At 33.3% G+C, this 16,189-nt stretch overlaps 1 protein-coding gene across 3 annotated transcripts in view; it reads right to left on the bottom strand.

Moving 5' to 3' along the window:
• The window catches only part of LOC117334506 (centlein-like), a 97,426-nt gene extending 84,672 nt beyond the window's left edge, over window positions 1–12,754 (bottom strand). For 2 of the 3 annotated variants that reach the window (XM_033894171.1, XM_033894173.1), the window contains exons 1-4: window positions 12,681–12,754; window positions 9,716–9,815; window positions 8,260–8,324; window positions 7,578–7,666 (exon numbers count right to left, since the gene is read on the bottom strand). In XM_033894171.1, the coding sequence (XP_033750062.1) occupies window positions 7,578–7,666; window positions 8,260–8,324; window positions 9,716–9,737 (176 nt within the window). In that variant the 5' untranslated portion in view covers window positions 9,738–9,815; window positions 12,681–12,754. Of the gene's footprint in view, window positions 1–7,577; window positions 7,667–8,259; window positions 8,325–9,715; window positions 9,816–12,410; window positions 12,532–12,680 lie in introns of those variants that run through there. The other variant, XM_033894172.1, reaches the window with a different exon arrangement.
• Between the last annotated feature and the right edge of the window lie 3,435 nt (window positions 12,755–16,189).

The raw sequence follows: 16,189 nt of genomic DNA, 5'->3' as shown, positions 1-16,189 counted from the left end.
TTTTCAATTCTGGACCATTAATGTTACATTGTATCTTTTTCAATTCTGGACCATTAATGTTACATTGTATCTTTTTCAATTCTGGACCATTAATGTTACATTGTATCTTTTTCAATTCTGGACCATTTATGTTACATTGGATTTTTTCAATTCAAGAGCATTAATGTTACATTGTATCTTTTTCAATTCTGGACCATTAATGTTGCATTATATCTTTTTCAATTCTGGACCATTAATATTACATTGTGTCTTTTTCAATGCTGGACCATTAATGTTACATTGTGTCCTTTTCAATGATGGACCATTAATATTACATTGTATCTTTTTCAATTCTGGACCATTGATGTTACATTGTGTCCTTTTCAATGCTGGACCATTAATATTACATTGTATCTTTTTTCAATTCTGGACCATTGATGTTACATTGTATCTTTTTCAATGCTGGACCATTAATATTACATTGTATCTTTTTCAATTCTGGACCATTGATGTTACATTGTATCTTTTTCAATGCTGGACCATTAATGTTACATTGTATCTTTTTCAATCTGGACCATTGATGTTACATTGTATCTTTTTCAATGCTGGACCATTAATGTTGCATTGTATCTTTTTCAATTCCTGACCATTGACGTTACATTGTATCTTTTTCAATGCTCGACCATTGATGTTGCATTGTATCTTTTTCAATTCTGGACCATTAATATTACATTGTATCTTTTTCAATGCTGGACCATTAATATTACATTGTATCTTTTTCAATTCTGGACCATTTATGTTACATTGTATCTTTTTCAATTCTGGACCATTAATATTACATTGTATCTTTTTCAATGCTGGACCATTGATGTTACATTGTATCTTTTTCAATTCTGGACCATTAATGTTGCATTGTATCTTTTTCAATTCTGGACCATTAATATTACATTGTATCTTTTTCAATTCTGGACCATTTGTTACATTGTATCTTTTTTCAATTCTGGAGCATCAATATTACATTGTATCTTTTTCAATTCTGGACTATTGATGTTACATTGTATCTTTTTCAATTCTGGACCATTAATGTTACATTGTATCTTTTTCAATTCTCGACCATTAATGTTACATTGGATCTTTTTCAATTCTCGACCATTAATGTTACATTGGATCTTTTTTCAATTCTGGACCATATTAATCTAGCTTACATACATTTTACGTTTTCTCTTGTTGGACAATTAATGTTACAGATTATCTTTTTCAAGGTTAGATCATTAATTTTATATTATATTTATTCCAATGATGGACAATTGCAACTAACTATTAAATTGTCCCTTTCCAATGCTGGTCCAATAACTGTAACATGTATTTTTCATAAATTCTGATTGAAAACCTAGTGATAGTCTGGGCATTGGGCCTTTTGGTTATTGAGAAGAAGTTGCTCAAAGTTTTTTGACCTCTGTGAACTTGAAAGATAATGACAGCCTTTAGCCCAGCATTCAATTTACTCAGTTTTGCTGTCCCAATATTTGGACTGGTCAATTTTTGCATCTCTCTGGATGAAAATATCCAACCGCTGATGTAAACAGGACATAGATATATATATCAACGAACCAAAATAAAAATATAAATACATTTGGCATGTGAAAAGGCAGTGCAACTGTTCCAAATTGCTTTGCTGTCTGGGAAGTTCTGACAGGGAAATTTGTGTGTGAACCGGACTTCATTATCAATTAGGGGTTATAAAGGAGGGACATTGTCAGTGTTTAGCTGGACAGATCACACGCAGCCTAAACAGTGACAATCTTTGTAGACAAATTAATGGTAAGACTTCACAAGTCCCTTCATCCCAATGGCCTGCAAAACCTCACAACTCAACATAGCTCCAATTATTGTACTATTAATGTATTACACAATGCTAATGACCGTGTCATCTCCCATCTTCAAAAGCCACAATCACATGTACAGAGATGATTTGATGAATCATAGGCCTAATTTCATCAACCAATTCCTAATTTCATCAAACTCTTTAACATTGTCATGGAGTCATAACAAGTCTCATATAAAAATATTATATTAGTCTTATATACTTAATGGTCGTTGGCCAAGAGAAGTAAAACTTTTTTTTTATTTAGTGTTCAATAATTAATGCTGATAGATATAGGAAGTCTGAATTGGACTGGTGTGATAGAGCACATCAAATGCTGCCCTATTCCCAGGCTAGTCATTGCTGGTTGATTACCACACAAACAGGCCGTCTACTGGCTTCTACATAGGTCCTGTGTAGCTTTGGCCAATTAGTTATGAAAAATGCAAACCTCCCCTGCAAGGCCCCTGGATAATTGATAGGGAATCAACATTACCACAAAGACATTGGTGTGGAGCGAGAGAAGACAGGGGTCACAAAAAGACAATTGTTGCTGTAACATTAAGTCTATCACGTCATTCCATGATGTCTGCATATATCTGCAGTACAACATGTTAATCACAGCTGCTGCTCAGACTATTGCAAAATGTGAAAAAAGTAAGAGGCACCATGGGCCTGTATTGCTTCCCATTAGTGTCTCCCTTATGATCTCAATTGATTACAGAAATGAATCTGTATAATACTTTTATCAATCATATAACACTGTATATTACTCTATTAATAGAGAGAATGAGAAATGAGGCACTCTACGGATGCATTGCTTAACATCCCAACTGAACGGCATTTATAACAGTAAGTGTTTTTTACACCTAACCATCTCATGATTAAAGCTGCCACTACATAAACTGAAATCCTACATGTGTGCCCAAGGTTAAAATCTTCTTCAACTTTGCAGATGGTCTCTAAGAAAAAGGTTTGCATATTAACTGATTTTTACACCTATAGATATAAATTCTCTATCTGTCTGGCCAGTTTAATTAAAATATTTATACGTAAAAATAAAACATAGGATAGAAATGAGGGACATTAATTTTGTAAATTTTTACATTACAGAAAATGTGGTATTATTTACGCTATAAGAAGTAACATTGTGGTAGCTAGTTTTTACAGGTAATGTCAATTTGTTTTATATACTGAAGATAAAAAAGCTATAAAGATAAAAGAAAACAGGTGAAAAAAATTAAATAAAAGGCAAATGTTTTTATTTTAATACTGGTTTTCATGGTAGAATTTTTTTTTTTCAAGAAAATGTGTCATTTTTAGAAAACACATGCAGCATAACTTAAATGAAGACAAACAATACCTTTAATAAAAAGAGACAGTCATGTGATCCATGTGATGTATAAAGACAGTTATTTTTTTCAATAAAAGAAATGTGTGTATGTATGCATGGTATTTTTGATAATAGAAGATGAATGGCATAATTTGTTCATTTATAAAAAAAGCTTACTTTTTATTAAAGATATATTGCAAATCTTTATAAAATGAAAACAATTGGTTTGTTTTTTTTATTAAAGAAGACATGTTTATATGCATTTGCTTTTTTTCTTAAAGGGAGACTACATTGCTTATTGTCGTCTGCTATTTTGCTTATTGCCGGCTGCTATTTTGCTTATTGTCGGCTGCTGTTTTGCTTATTGTCGACTACTATATTGCTTATTGTCGACTGCTATTTTGCTTATTGTTGACTACTATATTGCTTATTGTCACCACCCTAACTCTCATTTGAGAATGTGTTGACCTGAATTTGACCTAGATGTGTATGTCAGGTGTCGTGGATGAAGCAGGAGAGGTTTACACTCTGGAACACCTGGTCTTATTCTCTTGTACTTTTTCAAGGACATCCATGTAAATCCTATGTTTTGTTGATATTTTAACCTCGTTTAATCGTGTTTGAATTCTTTGCTGTTTTTGTATGACTAGACACATGAATATTACTGTAAGTAAATATGTTGATTTTTAATTTTTATCTATTTTTATCAATGACATGTAGTTGTTTAAAGTTTATTCAGTATCAATTACATGTACACCAACAAATGAGTTAATTTAAAGTTTATTCAAATTTAAAGAATTTTCTTTTTGTTACTGGCATGTGGTTCAAGCTACAACACACATTAATCAAACTCTGAAAATTTGCCAAGTAAACAATGATTTTTTACAATTGTCATACCAGACAAGGGAAATGTATTTTGAATGAATAGAAGCCTCACTTGGCCTTGATAGTAGAAACAAATATTAGCTTGAAATATCAGTGTTCTTCATTTTGTATACATCAACAGGTGATTTAGTTTTATTGTATAATATATTATACAGTACAATTAATTAAATTGACTGATTAGGTACAACCCAGTTACATCATTCACACAGACTTTTTACAACTAAGATATGCTTGTCACAATCATTAAATGTATGATTTACCATGGCAATATGAACTTGACAATTAAACGTCAGTAATATGTCATCATAACTGCTTATCAATGAACAAAGATATGTATACACCTAACTGTAACAACAACTAAAGGTCCATATTAATAACTTATCAAATCGAAATGGATGAAGAATTAGTCGACATTGATGACAATTATCAGTATCCTAGACAAGATGTGTTGCACTGAATAAGGGTTTAATTTGTCAATGTTATGAAAACAATTATTTTCTGTAAAAAAACATCTTTTTACCTAGACTCTACTACATGAAAAACAGTTATTTTCCAATGATGACGATATTTTTAGAGCCATCATTGACAATTTATTTTATTCTGGATAAACAAATAACAGACATTCTAAACTTAAACATATCTCTTTTTCATATTTTTAACATTTATTTTGTATTGCAATGCTCAATGGATCAATTGGGTCCGAATAATACATATCGACTCAATATGGTAGTTGCTATTTGATTTCTCAAGTGTATTATACTTTTTATCCCGATCAAATACACAAACACGCCAGTAATTTATCCAAAATTTAATTCAGAAACTATTTGTTTGCAACAAAGTAGACTTACAGCATTAAGAAGCCATGCTTTGTCAATTTGCATTACAGAAATAAATCTGTTGTCCGTGCCACATTGTCAACATAAACATGGCAGCCATGCTTGGAGTTTGTTACTTGATATCAAACCTATTTGTTTTCGAAATAGCGTGTCACGATTCATACTTTAAGTGCTGAACCAATGATGATGACACAAATAAGTATAATTTTGAACAGCTTGAGCAAGTGATAGGCTATACTCATAGCTTTACCAGTATTTTCCACGAAGCAAGTCTACCATAGTCCAATGCTAGTTGTGCCAGTACAGATATATTTTTAAGCCTGAATCTACTTGTGTGAAAATTAAACGATGAGAAAATAGTTAATGTAATTTTATTTATCTTCACAAATTATGCGGTGAGTGAAACAACATATTTTTCGAACTTTGTAACTTACAATTTTACCTATCATCTGCAATTTGTTGACAAGATCCGAATGGAACAAACGATATATTGTATTATTTAAAAAAAATATTCCAGTCTTCCATATTATAATCCAAGATGGCTGCCAGCTTTTTCCCTCTTGCATAGGGTCTTTCAGTGCACTAGCCTCCTACACTTATCGTATTTGACCTAATAAGGGCGCCTGCCCTAATAAGGGCGCCCCTACCTTTTTTTCAAGGAAATAAATCTTTGACTGAGTGTCAAAATGGTGTTCAAAAGTAATAATTCATGTGAAATATTTTGCTACTTTATGTGTTCAATTTTCTTCAGCAAATTAAGTAACTGGAACACATGTTTTCGCCACATTTTGTGTATTCCTACAGGCTACAGATGACATGTCAGTGCAAAGAGCACCCAAAACTAAACACACATACAAATAATAACTTACCATCTTTATTTGAAGATAAAGTAAAGACTTCATTCTTGTTGATAAATAACTTTTGTTCAGAACAGAAAGCTAGTAAAAGACATTGTAAATCAATTATTAGGTCAAAGAAAACGATGTCTGATATGATCTGGGAAATCACCTGTTTCTATAAATAGAACACAAAAGAGTTCCATTTGAACATAAATGGTGGAACACACGTTCTCTGGTCTAAAGATCAGCTGGCATGGTTTACAAGTTTACATGAGTATTCAAGTGATGTTTAAGCTTAATATATTATAATGAATAGATATCTTCATCTGGAATATTTTTATGACTGAATATTTTACTGTTTCCACAACCTTGGGTATTCTGCTATAAGGTATAGTCTGTTTCATAAAACTTCAGAATAACTAATCTTAATAAGGGCGCCCCCACTGTCAATTACCCGCGCCCTGCGCCCTTATTAGGTCAAATACGGTATTCGCGGAAAAATATGGTAAATAATAAGAATAATTTGGAATTTTATATACCACTATATATATATATATCAAAATGGTTAACAAATTATTATCCATGGTTATTGGGCCTTTAGCAACTAGCAAATGTCTTTCTCAGCTCCCTGAGGAGCATATACAGCCAGAGCTACACTTTCGGCACTAACAGCTTACACAGATTTCTTACACTGCCCTCCTTATTTATAGCTGAGTCGACTGGAACACAAAATTGTTTAGTATCTTGCTCAAAGATACAATACACTGTCATTGTGGGGTCTCGAGTTAGCAACCCTTTATTCACATAGCCCTGTATCCTATCACTACAACACTGTACTGTGCCTTCGTGGCACCCCAACCCCCGTATAATTTTCCAGGTAATCTTTGAAAAACCATTACTTTGTTATCTCAATCTCCACATACATGACACCCAATAATATTTTCAATAAGGGTGCGAAAAAAGTACTCGTACACTCGTCATGGACAAGTTAAATTTGGCTGGGGATGAGTGAATGTTGTCATGCAATCGTCCTTGGTGACAAGTAAATTTCAAAAGAAAATGATAAATATATCATGTTTATAAATATTGTCATTAGCATTTATTCCACGATATCAATAGAATTTTCTAAACAAATAAGAACTAAATCATACTTAAAACCGTTTCATCGAGCAGTGAGCCCTCTCACCTTGATTGCTCTGCAGAAGCATCTACATGATACTGATGCGTTTATGTGATCAAGAAGGGCAAGACTAATACAGGTAAATGACAAATAAATCCGGTCCCGGTATCATATCAATTAGGAAATTGTTTTAAAGGCATTGAGAATGACAATATTTGAACACTAGCGAGTCACACTTCTATACACTTTTATATGTCGTTTTTGTGTATACCTGATATATAAAAAAAAGTATCACAGGCGAATACATGATTCAACTTTAGTTAAAACTAAGTCCGTAAAAGGGTTCTACTGCTTAGAGCAAACTTGTTAACTCCTGTTAGGCCTAGAGATATCAGTTAAATGTCACTATGGCCAAGCCAACGATAGACCCGTTTTTAATGAATGGTTCACAAAATTGTAGTTCAAATTTTATAATTAAAAGAAGTAATTATCTAAACATTGAAAACATATTTACACAGGTTTTGTGTGCTTTTTTCAATTAAAAATAATAAGTCAGAGGGACGAGTGATTCTACTTCAGGGACGAGTGATTCTACTTCAGGGACGAGTGATTCTACTTCAGGGACGAGTGGTTCTCATGTGGCACTCGTCCCCTTTGACGAATGCTTTCAAAAATATTTTTCTTATCCTGTTTTCAACAAAAAATTTTCAATGAGACTAACCTTTGAACTACCAGTGACACAGCCTTCGTAACATCAGGGTTGGCCACTTGTAATTTCTTCCAAAGAGACCAAACAAAATCTTTGTCTGCCTGTAATAGACACAACAATAAAAAGTCAAATTATTTCACAATAGAATATTCTTGGTCTATATTTGTCAGGGGTCAAAACTGGAAATCTCAAGTTTGTAAAGTCTTCCTAAACTGGGGTTATTTTTGTTAGTTATTAAATAATTGTATTGCTTCACATGTAACATCTTATTACAACCTCATGTGATCAATGGTAAAACGTATTGGATACAATGGGTATTATATATTATTTTCAAAAATATCAAATTTGGGAAAATAATTCTGCACTTGAGAATGCTAAATTTAACTGGAGACTTTCATCATAAAATTTAACACTTGACAGGTATTTATACTTTTCCTCATAGTGATGGAAATGAAAGCATTGTATTCATTCAAAATTAGAAGCTAATATAGTTAATTTCTCGAGAAATACCATAAAGTGAAGTTGTATTAACAATTATTTCATTATTAATTAATATTTATGCTTAAAGTAAACACTCAGAGAAAATGACACATACATATACACCTGCCTGGGATAATGTACATGTAATTACTTGCAAGATATTGTCTCGTACAGCTCATCACACACATACACCTGGGATTATATAATTACTTACCTGGCATTGTCTCAGCTCATCACACAACTGTTGGTTCAGGTCCTGCAGCTGAACAATCTCTTCCTCTGGTTAATAAAAGAGAATATATATCTACCTATCACCACATTCAGCTTTTTTATGTTTAACAGATCACCTACCATTGTCCCTTACTTTGTTACAGACTAACAATGTCTTTTACTTTGTTACAGACTAACATTGTCTTTTACTTTGTTACAGACTAACATTGTCCCTTACTTTGTTACAGACTAACATTGTCTTTTACTTTGTTACAGACTAACATTGTCTTTTACTTTGTTACAAACTAACATTGTCTTTTACTTTGTTACATACTAACAATGTCTTTTACTTTGTTACAAACTAACATTGTCTTTTACTTTGTTACAGACTAACATTGTCTTTTACTTTGTTACAGACTAACATTGTCTTTTACTTTGTTACATACTAACAATGTCTTTTACTTTGTTACAAACTAACATTGTCTTTTACTTTGTTACAGACTAACATTGTCTTTTACTTTGTTACAGACTAACATTGTCTTTTACTTTGTTACATACTAACAATGTCTTTTACTTTGTTACATACTAACAATGTCTTTTACTTTGTTACAAACTAACATTGTCTTTTACTTTGTTACAGACTAACATTGTCTTTTACTTTGTTACAGACTAACATTGTCTTTTACTTTGTTACATACTAACAATGTCTTTTACTTTGTTACAAACTAACATTGTCTTTTACTTTGTTACAGACTAACATTGTCCCTTACTTTGTTACAGACTAACATTGTCTTTTACTTTGTTACATACTAACAATGTCTTTTACTTTGTTACAAACTAACATTGTCTTTTACTTTGTTACAGACTAACATTGTCTTTTACTTTGTTACAGACTAACATTGTCCCTTACTTTGTTACAGACTAACATTGTCTTTGACTTTGTTACAGACTAACATTGTCTTTTACTTTGTTACAGACTAACATTGTCCCTTACTTTGTTACAGACTACCATTGTCTTTTACTTTGTTACAGACTAACATTGTCTTTTACTTTGTTACAGACTACCATTGTCTTTTACTTTGTTACAGACTAACATTGTCCCTTACTTTGTTACAGACTAACATTGTCTTCTACTTTGTTACAGACTAACATTGTCTTTTACTTTGTTACAGACTAACATTGTCTTTTACTTTGTTACAATCAAACAGATAACTGAATCAAATAAAGTAATTTGTCTTTGAATGGAGTAAAACTGCTCTTTTTATATTCTAAAACATTCATAATTTTTTCTAGATTCAATATTTTGAAATTGTCAAAAAGATTTGCAGCAAGGGTCTTAACTACCAAGCTTTGTTGTGATATTTTACTCATTTATTGGCACAAGATTTTGTAACACATGAACAATTTTTCTCTCCAGAAATGTCAATCACTATATATATAACAGTATATATAATATTCACCTTTTGACATTGAATTTGTCATGCTTGCTGTTTAAATGTTGTCCTTCCTCAGTCAGATGTTGTATACAATTTCATACCACACTTTTATGCCACACTTAACCTGTAAATAAGATAAAGCAATTTATAATTCCATTAATTACAGAATCGCGTTTAAGCTATAATATGTTAAGTGATTTTTAAAGCTGCCATGTCAACGTGGCTCAATACTTGATATTCTTATATTTCGTGGGAACTTTTAAAAACAAATTAGAACATCATCAATTCATCTTACAATGATTTTAAATATAATATATGGTAATCATCCCAATATATAATCAAAGAGAAGAATTACATTTGGACTGTAAAATCATGACAAACTTTCAAATACAATATTTTAACAAACATATTAAACCACCAATAATGCTTTGAAATCAATTAACCTGAGACTCATTAAGACCCTATACTACACTACAGTGATCTAGCTAGAGGCCAATAGGTATAGATCACTACCGCCCTGAATCTGTGGGTCCCTAATCAACCTGATCACTACCGCCCTGAATCTGTGGGTCCCTAATCAACCTGATCACTACCACCCTGAATCTCTGGGTCCCTAATCAACCTGATCACTACTACCCTGAATCTCTGGGTCCCTAATCAACCTGATCACTACCACCCTGAATCTCTGGGTCCCTAATCAACCTGATCACTACCGCCCTGAATCTATGGGTCCCTAATCAACCTGATCACTACCACCCTGAATCTCTGGGTCCCTAATCAACCTGATCACTACCACCCTGAATCTCTGGGTCCCTAATCAACCTGATCACTACTACCCTGAATCTCTGGGTCCCTAATCAACCTGATCACTACTACCCTGAATCTGTGGGTCCCTAATCAACCTGATCACTACCACCCTGAATCTGTGGGTCCCTAATCAACCTGATCACTACTACCCTGAATCGCTGGGTCCCTAATCAACCTGATCACTACCACCCTGAATCTGTGGGTCCCTAATCAACCTGATCACTACCGCCCTGAATCTGTGGGTCCCTAATCAACCTGATCACTACCACCCTGAATCTCTGGGTCCCTAATCAACCTGATCACTACCACCCTGAATCTCTGGGTCCCTAATCAACCTGATCACTACCACCCTGAATCTCTGGGTCCCTAATCAACCTGATCACTACTACCCTGAATCGCTGGGTCCCTAATCAACCTGATCACTACTACCCTGAATCTCTGGGTCCCTAATCAACCTGATCACTACTACCCTGAATCTCTGGGTCCCTAATCAACCTGATCACTACTACCCTGAATCTCTGGGTCCCTAATCAACCTGATCACTACTACCCTGAATCTCTGGGTCCCTAATCAACCTGATCACTACTACCCTGAATCTCTGGGTCCCTAATCAACCTGATCACTACTACCCTGAATCTCTGGGTCCCTAATCAACCTATCCTATCATCCTGAGCGGGGTGGAGGTGGGAGTGAAACATTAATAGGTACAGACTCAGGACTTGCCCTGGTGCACAATAGTCGTGTTTTTAGTGAGGTACAGGCAGATGGAGAACACCCCAGGTAGGCTATGTACAATGATTTGACACTAAACCAGAATATTTATAGACACAGTCTGTTATTTCTGTGCATTAGAATTGAGTATAGTGCAACACTTGTGTATATAATGTGCAGGTACTTTAGTTTCATTTACGGAAAAAAATGAGGGGGGGGGGGGGGGGGGGGGGGGTCACCTTTGAACATGCATGAGAGCTGAATATTCCAACAAACAGCATATCAATAACTTATATAATCAATATAGCACAGATTATTACAAATAGTGGTAATTAGCTTGGACACATTGGACTGACACTTTTTTTATTCTGTACAGGTAGTGATAAACGTCTAGTCAGCTTGCAAATTGGGGTAGATCCCCAACTGTTCTGCCATTAAAAATATATTTCATGTATTCACATAATACAGATTGGTGACTTTTAAATTATATAAATTTTAAAATCTATCTATTTGTATAGATCTTAAATGTGTATCTTAGTTGGTTTGTAAATTATTATTCTTCTTGGTACTGTCAACAGATTGAAGAAGAAATGCCAGAGGAGAATGGGATTTGAAAAGATTTCTATTTTAAATATTTGTTGGTTAGATACATGTAAGTAAAACATAAATAAAATATTCTGATTTGATTGGTGCTTCGAGTAATGGTGGTAGATGGCCGACTTGAATCAATCTGCTGTGGGACGAGAGACAATATCATTGTCATTACATATCATAATAATACATCTATTTATTAAATTAAAGGTATTATGCTATAGATGTAAGATGATATATGAATTCAAAACGGTAAGCAGGGATCACTTTGGGCAGAGATTTTGGGATTTTTACCCATGTTTTTCAAAAAAATCTCATTAAAAATTAAAAACTGTACCTCTTTCTACAGACAAATCTCATAGGAATTTTGCTAATCTCATAAAATCTCCCATAGGTTTTAAGAGCCAGAGTTATCCCTGGGTAAGTGACAACATTTGGTCAGCATAATTCATATGACTGATAAAAACTGGAAAATATAATTAAACAAAACTTAACACTCAAGAAACACATAAGATGAAATGTCAAAATTATAAATAAACATACCACAGATAAATATCTACTTGAAAAAGTTCTACATTGATTTTCCTACTCTAGATAAAACAAGACTTACATTTTTCATATGTACTGAAATGCATTCATTAACATCCGAAACAACAGCACATGTTTTTCGATATCCCGATTACCTAGTTTGCCGACCGACATAACAAATCTTGCAATATTCACAGGCCAGAAACTTGACAGGACTTGCACGAAAATAAGAGAGCGCAGAAATATTTGCTTATTATTGGTCTAGAATGACATTAGATATCACAAACTGGTTAAACACAATATGCAAGTTTGAATGTGGAATAACAACTGTATCATACAATATCTAAATTACCTAAAATTATGGAATTAAATGCATCTCGAATGAAAACCATTTTGAAGTTGGCACCGGAAGTTGACAGAATCCCGCGTCCTGCTTTACGATAGTTTGTATATGTCGTAAAATAGAATTACACAGTTATTGTTTCATTGTGTCTCCTTATATTAATATAACTATGCAATACAAATTGAACTGATACTCTAACATGCTTATTAAAATAACACAAATAGGGCTTAATTTGAAACGCAAATATTGCGATAACGAAAAGTGTACCGTAAGTTTCACGCGCCATCTTTCAGTTTAGCACACGAAGAAGTCTGCGCATAGGCAATATTTGTACCTCCCTAATAGTCCATAGAAATATTGACATTGAAAAGTAGAGAAGATGATGTAGTAAGTTATACAATAACAGTTAGTGTATATTTTCATTGGGGGGGGGGGGGGGGGGGGGGATTTAGGAGGCATTGTTAACTAGTAAAACTAGAGGGGTCTACTGCTACCACCAGAACGGCAAACGCGAACTGTCACTGACTGCTGAAAGGATTGATTGGCAAGTATTGTATATCAATATATTAAATATATCACAACACGAATAACATTAGTTTTGACAATTAATATAATATATCGACTGTCCAAGAGTAAGTTCACTATTCCATAGTCCGAAATTGTGAAAATGATAATTCACATAGACATACAAAAAGGACGAAACATTAAGTGATCAATAGGATTTATAATGATGCATACAGTAGATTATGTTATTTACTAAAAAAAAAATCCAAGAAATACAGTAAGATAAAAATACATGTTTCAGCTAACTGCTTGCATGAATGTTTTATTATTATTATTATTTATTGATCAAAAGAAATAGAGTTACACAATTTTAATTTAGTAAAATAACTTGTGACAGTGTAGATTCCATGCATATGTGTAAAAATGCATACTACATGTCAACCACTGAAACATTCCACATCCATAATAAGGAGGAAAGTGCTTGAACTAATTTTACAGCATATTTTGTCCATGTTTGGGATGTCCCACACTAACTTACTTAGGTGTAAATTATTTCAAGTGTAACTGTTAATAAGTAGAACATAGTGATATGAAAATTTGATAACAAAGTTTAATTTAAAAGAAGAATAATAAAACCAAATAATTGATTTCTTTAGAAAATGTTTCTGAATCTTGTAAATAATATTTAGTGAATCATTTATAATCTACTCACTTGAACACTGCAAATAATATTCAAAATAATTAAGCTACTAAAATGCTTTTTTTTTTTTTTGCTTTTTATCACTAAAAGAGACAGTTTAAACTTGCGAATTAATAATATTTTGTCATGAAATTATTTCAAATGTATTTGTCAAATTATCTCCCTTTCCTATGTAGAATTAGACAATTATTGATTACACGTAACAATATTTGTATTACTACTAGTTCTGCCTTGTCCTGCTGTGGCATATGACATGCTCCTTAAAAAGTTTTTATTTCTTTTCTGACTCAAATTGAAATCCATATTATTTTGGCAATTCACAACTTTTTCAACTAAGTTGTATAAGTATTTCTGGAAAGTTTTTGTAGGGTTAGTAATGTAAATATGATAGAAGTTATATAATACAACCAATATTATATTAAAAAGTTGTATAAGATTGGTTCACAAAATCTACGCCATACAGTTTCTAAGTAAATGAAGTAATTTTCAAGACAGGTCAATCCCTTTTTTTCCCCTAATTATACAGTCGTACCAAGTGTATTAGACAAAATAAAATCACCGTCTATTTCTTTTAATACAGACTGACCAAATGCGGTATGATATTTATAGTAAAAAAAATAATACTGGCTTAATTACAATAAGAGTAATGATTATCCAGAGCCTGTGGATGGTACTATTTTGATGAAAGAATACAATATGTACAATAATGTCAACTTTGTCAGTTATCTTTTTCGAAGATATTTCTTGTTATTAGTATTGTCCATTTTAAGATTGTGGCAGTTAAACACTAGTACTGACAGCTACAATTAAAAAAGGCATTATTGGCCTGTTACTGTGAGTTAATGTTATTGACAGATATGACTAATGTTTGTTCTTGAAGGAAGTGATGTACACTAGCTATATATATAGTTGTAAACACAAAATAAACTGACTGTGTCAAGTGAAGCCACCTATAGTCCACTGATATGCATCATATGCATGCTATTGACCCCCCCAGGCCAGGTCAGCTACTGTAATCAGGGGGAGGGGGGGGGGGGGAGGTATTTGGAATTGCTGCATAAATCTTAGACTGATGTTGATTTAACCCCAATTTGGAGACTGTACCAATTGGGATTTACCAAATAAGGATATAGGGGAAATTGTAATGATTTTTTGGGGTTACCCCCACATAATCTTAGGTGATTGACACCTATGCAAATGTTCTCTGCTCATTTTTTTTTTGTATTGAAGTTTTGAAAATGTTCATGTATCATATGAAGTAACCATTTTTAAATATCCTGGAACATTTTGACTGATAATGTCATATTGCATTTCGCTACAAACAAGTAGTCAAACACCTGGTCAAACAATTGGTCCAACAACTGGTCAAACAACTGGTACAATTGGTCAAACAACTGATCGAACAAGTGGTCAAACAAGTGGTCAAACAACTGGTAGAACAAGTGGCCGGACATGTACAGCTGGTCAAACAACTGGTCAAGCAAGTGGTCAAATAACTGGTACAATTGGCCGAACAACTGGTCAAACAACTAGAACAATTGGTATGATATATTTTTTGGTAAAGTTTGTTAAATGTCCTATAAAAAGCCAGGGTTATTTAAGGATGTGCCAGGTTTTGGAGGTGGAGGAAAGCCAGAGTACCCGGAGAAAAACCACCGGCCTACGGTCAGTACCTGATAACTGTCCCATGTAGGTTTCGAACTCGCAACCCAGAGGTGGAGGGCTAGTGATTAAGTGTCGAGACACCTTAACCACTCAGCCGGTCAAGCACCTGAACACCTTTATGGTACAATGAAGATGAGTTTTTTCTGCAGTGGTATATCCCAGAGACAAGGTGAAAAGAGTAAGATGTAAATGAAGGGTGTGGACAGTAAAAAGAATAACTCCTCTCTAATACAGTTTTCAACCTAATAATTGCACTGTGCACCTACAAAAACAAAAAGGGGTGTGCTTAATAAACCTATAGACAGGGGAAAATTTTCCATGTGAAAAATAGCATGAGATTTGGCTGGAAAAAAATAACTTTTTTTTTTTTCATTTACAAAATAATTATATATCTTTAGTTTATGTAGCAAAAATAATCAAAATTCTTTGGTAAAAATACTGAAGATTATTCAGAAGGAACGTTTTATATGTTTCTATTAGGGCACCCATTTTCTTTTCCTGAAAAAAAGTTGGGAGTGTACTTAAAGTGGCAGGTGTGCTTATTGGGTCAAAAACGGTAAGTGAATTCATTTATAAATGTGAGTGAGAAAGAGCTTACTGATGACCAAACAATTCATGGTTTTCCATGTGCTGAGTTAGGTCAACACTT

Source organism: Pecten maximus, chromosome 9, assembly GCF_902652985.1.
Source record: "Pecten maximus chromosome 9, xPecMax1.1, whole genome shotgun sequence".
NCBI lineage: Eukaryota > Metazoa > Mollusca > Bivalvia > Pectinida > Pectinidae > Pecten > Pecten maximus.
This window is presented reverse-complemented; position numbering and strand designations above follow the sequence as displayed.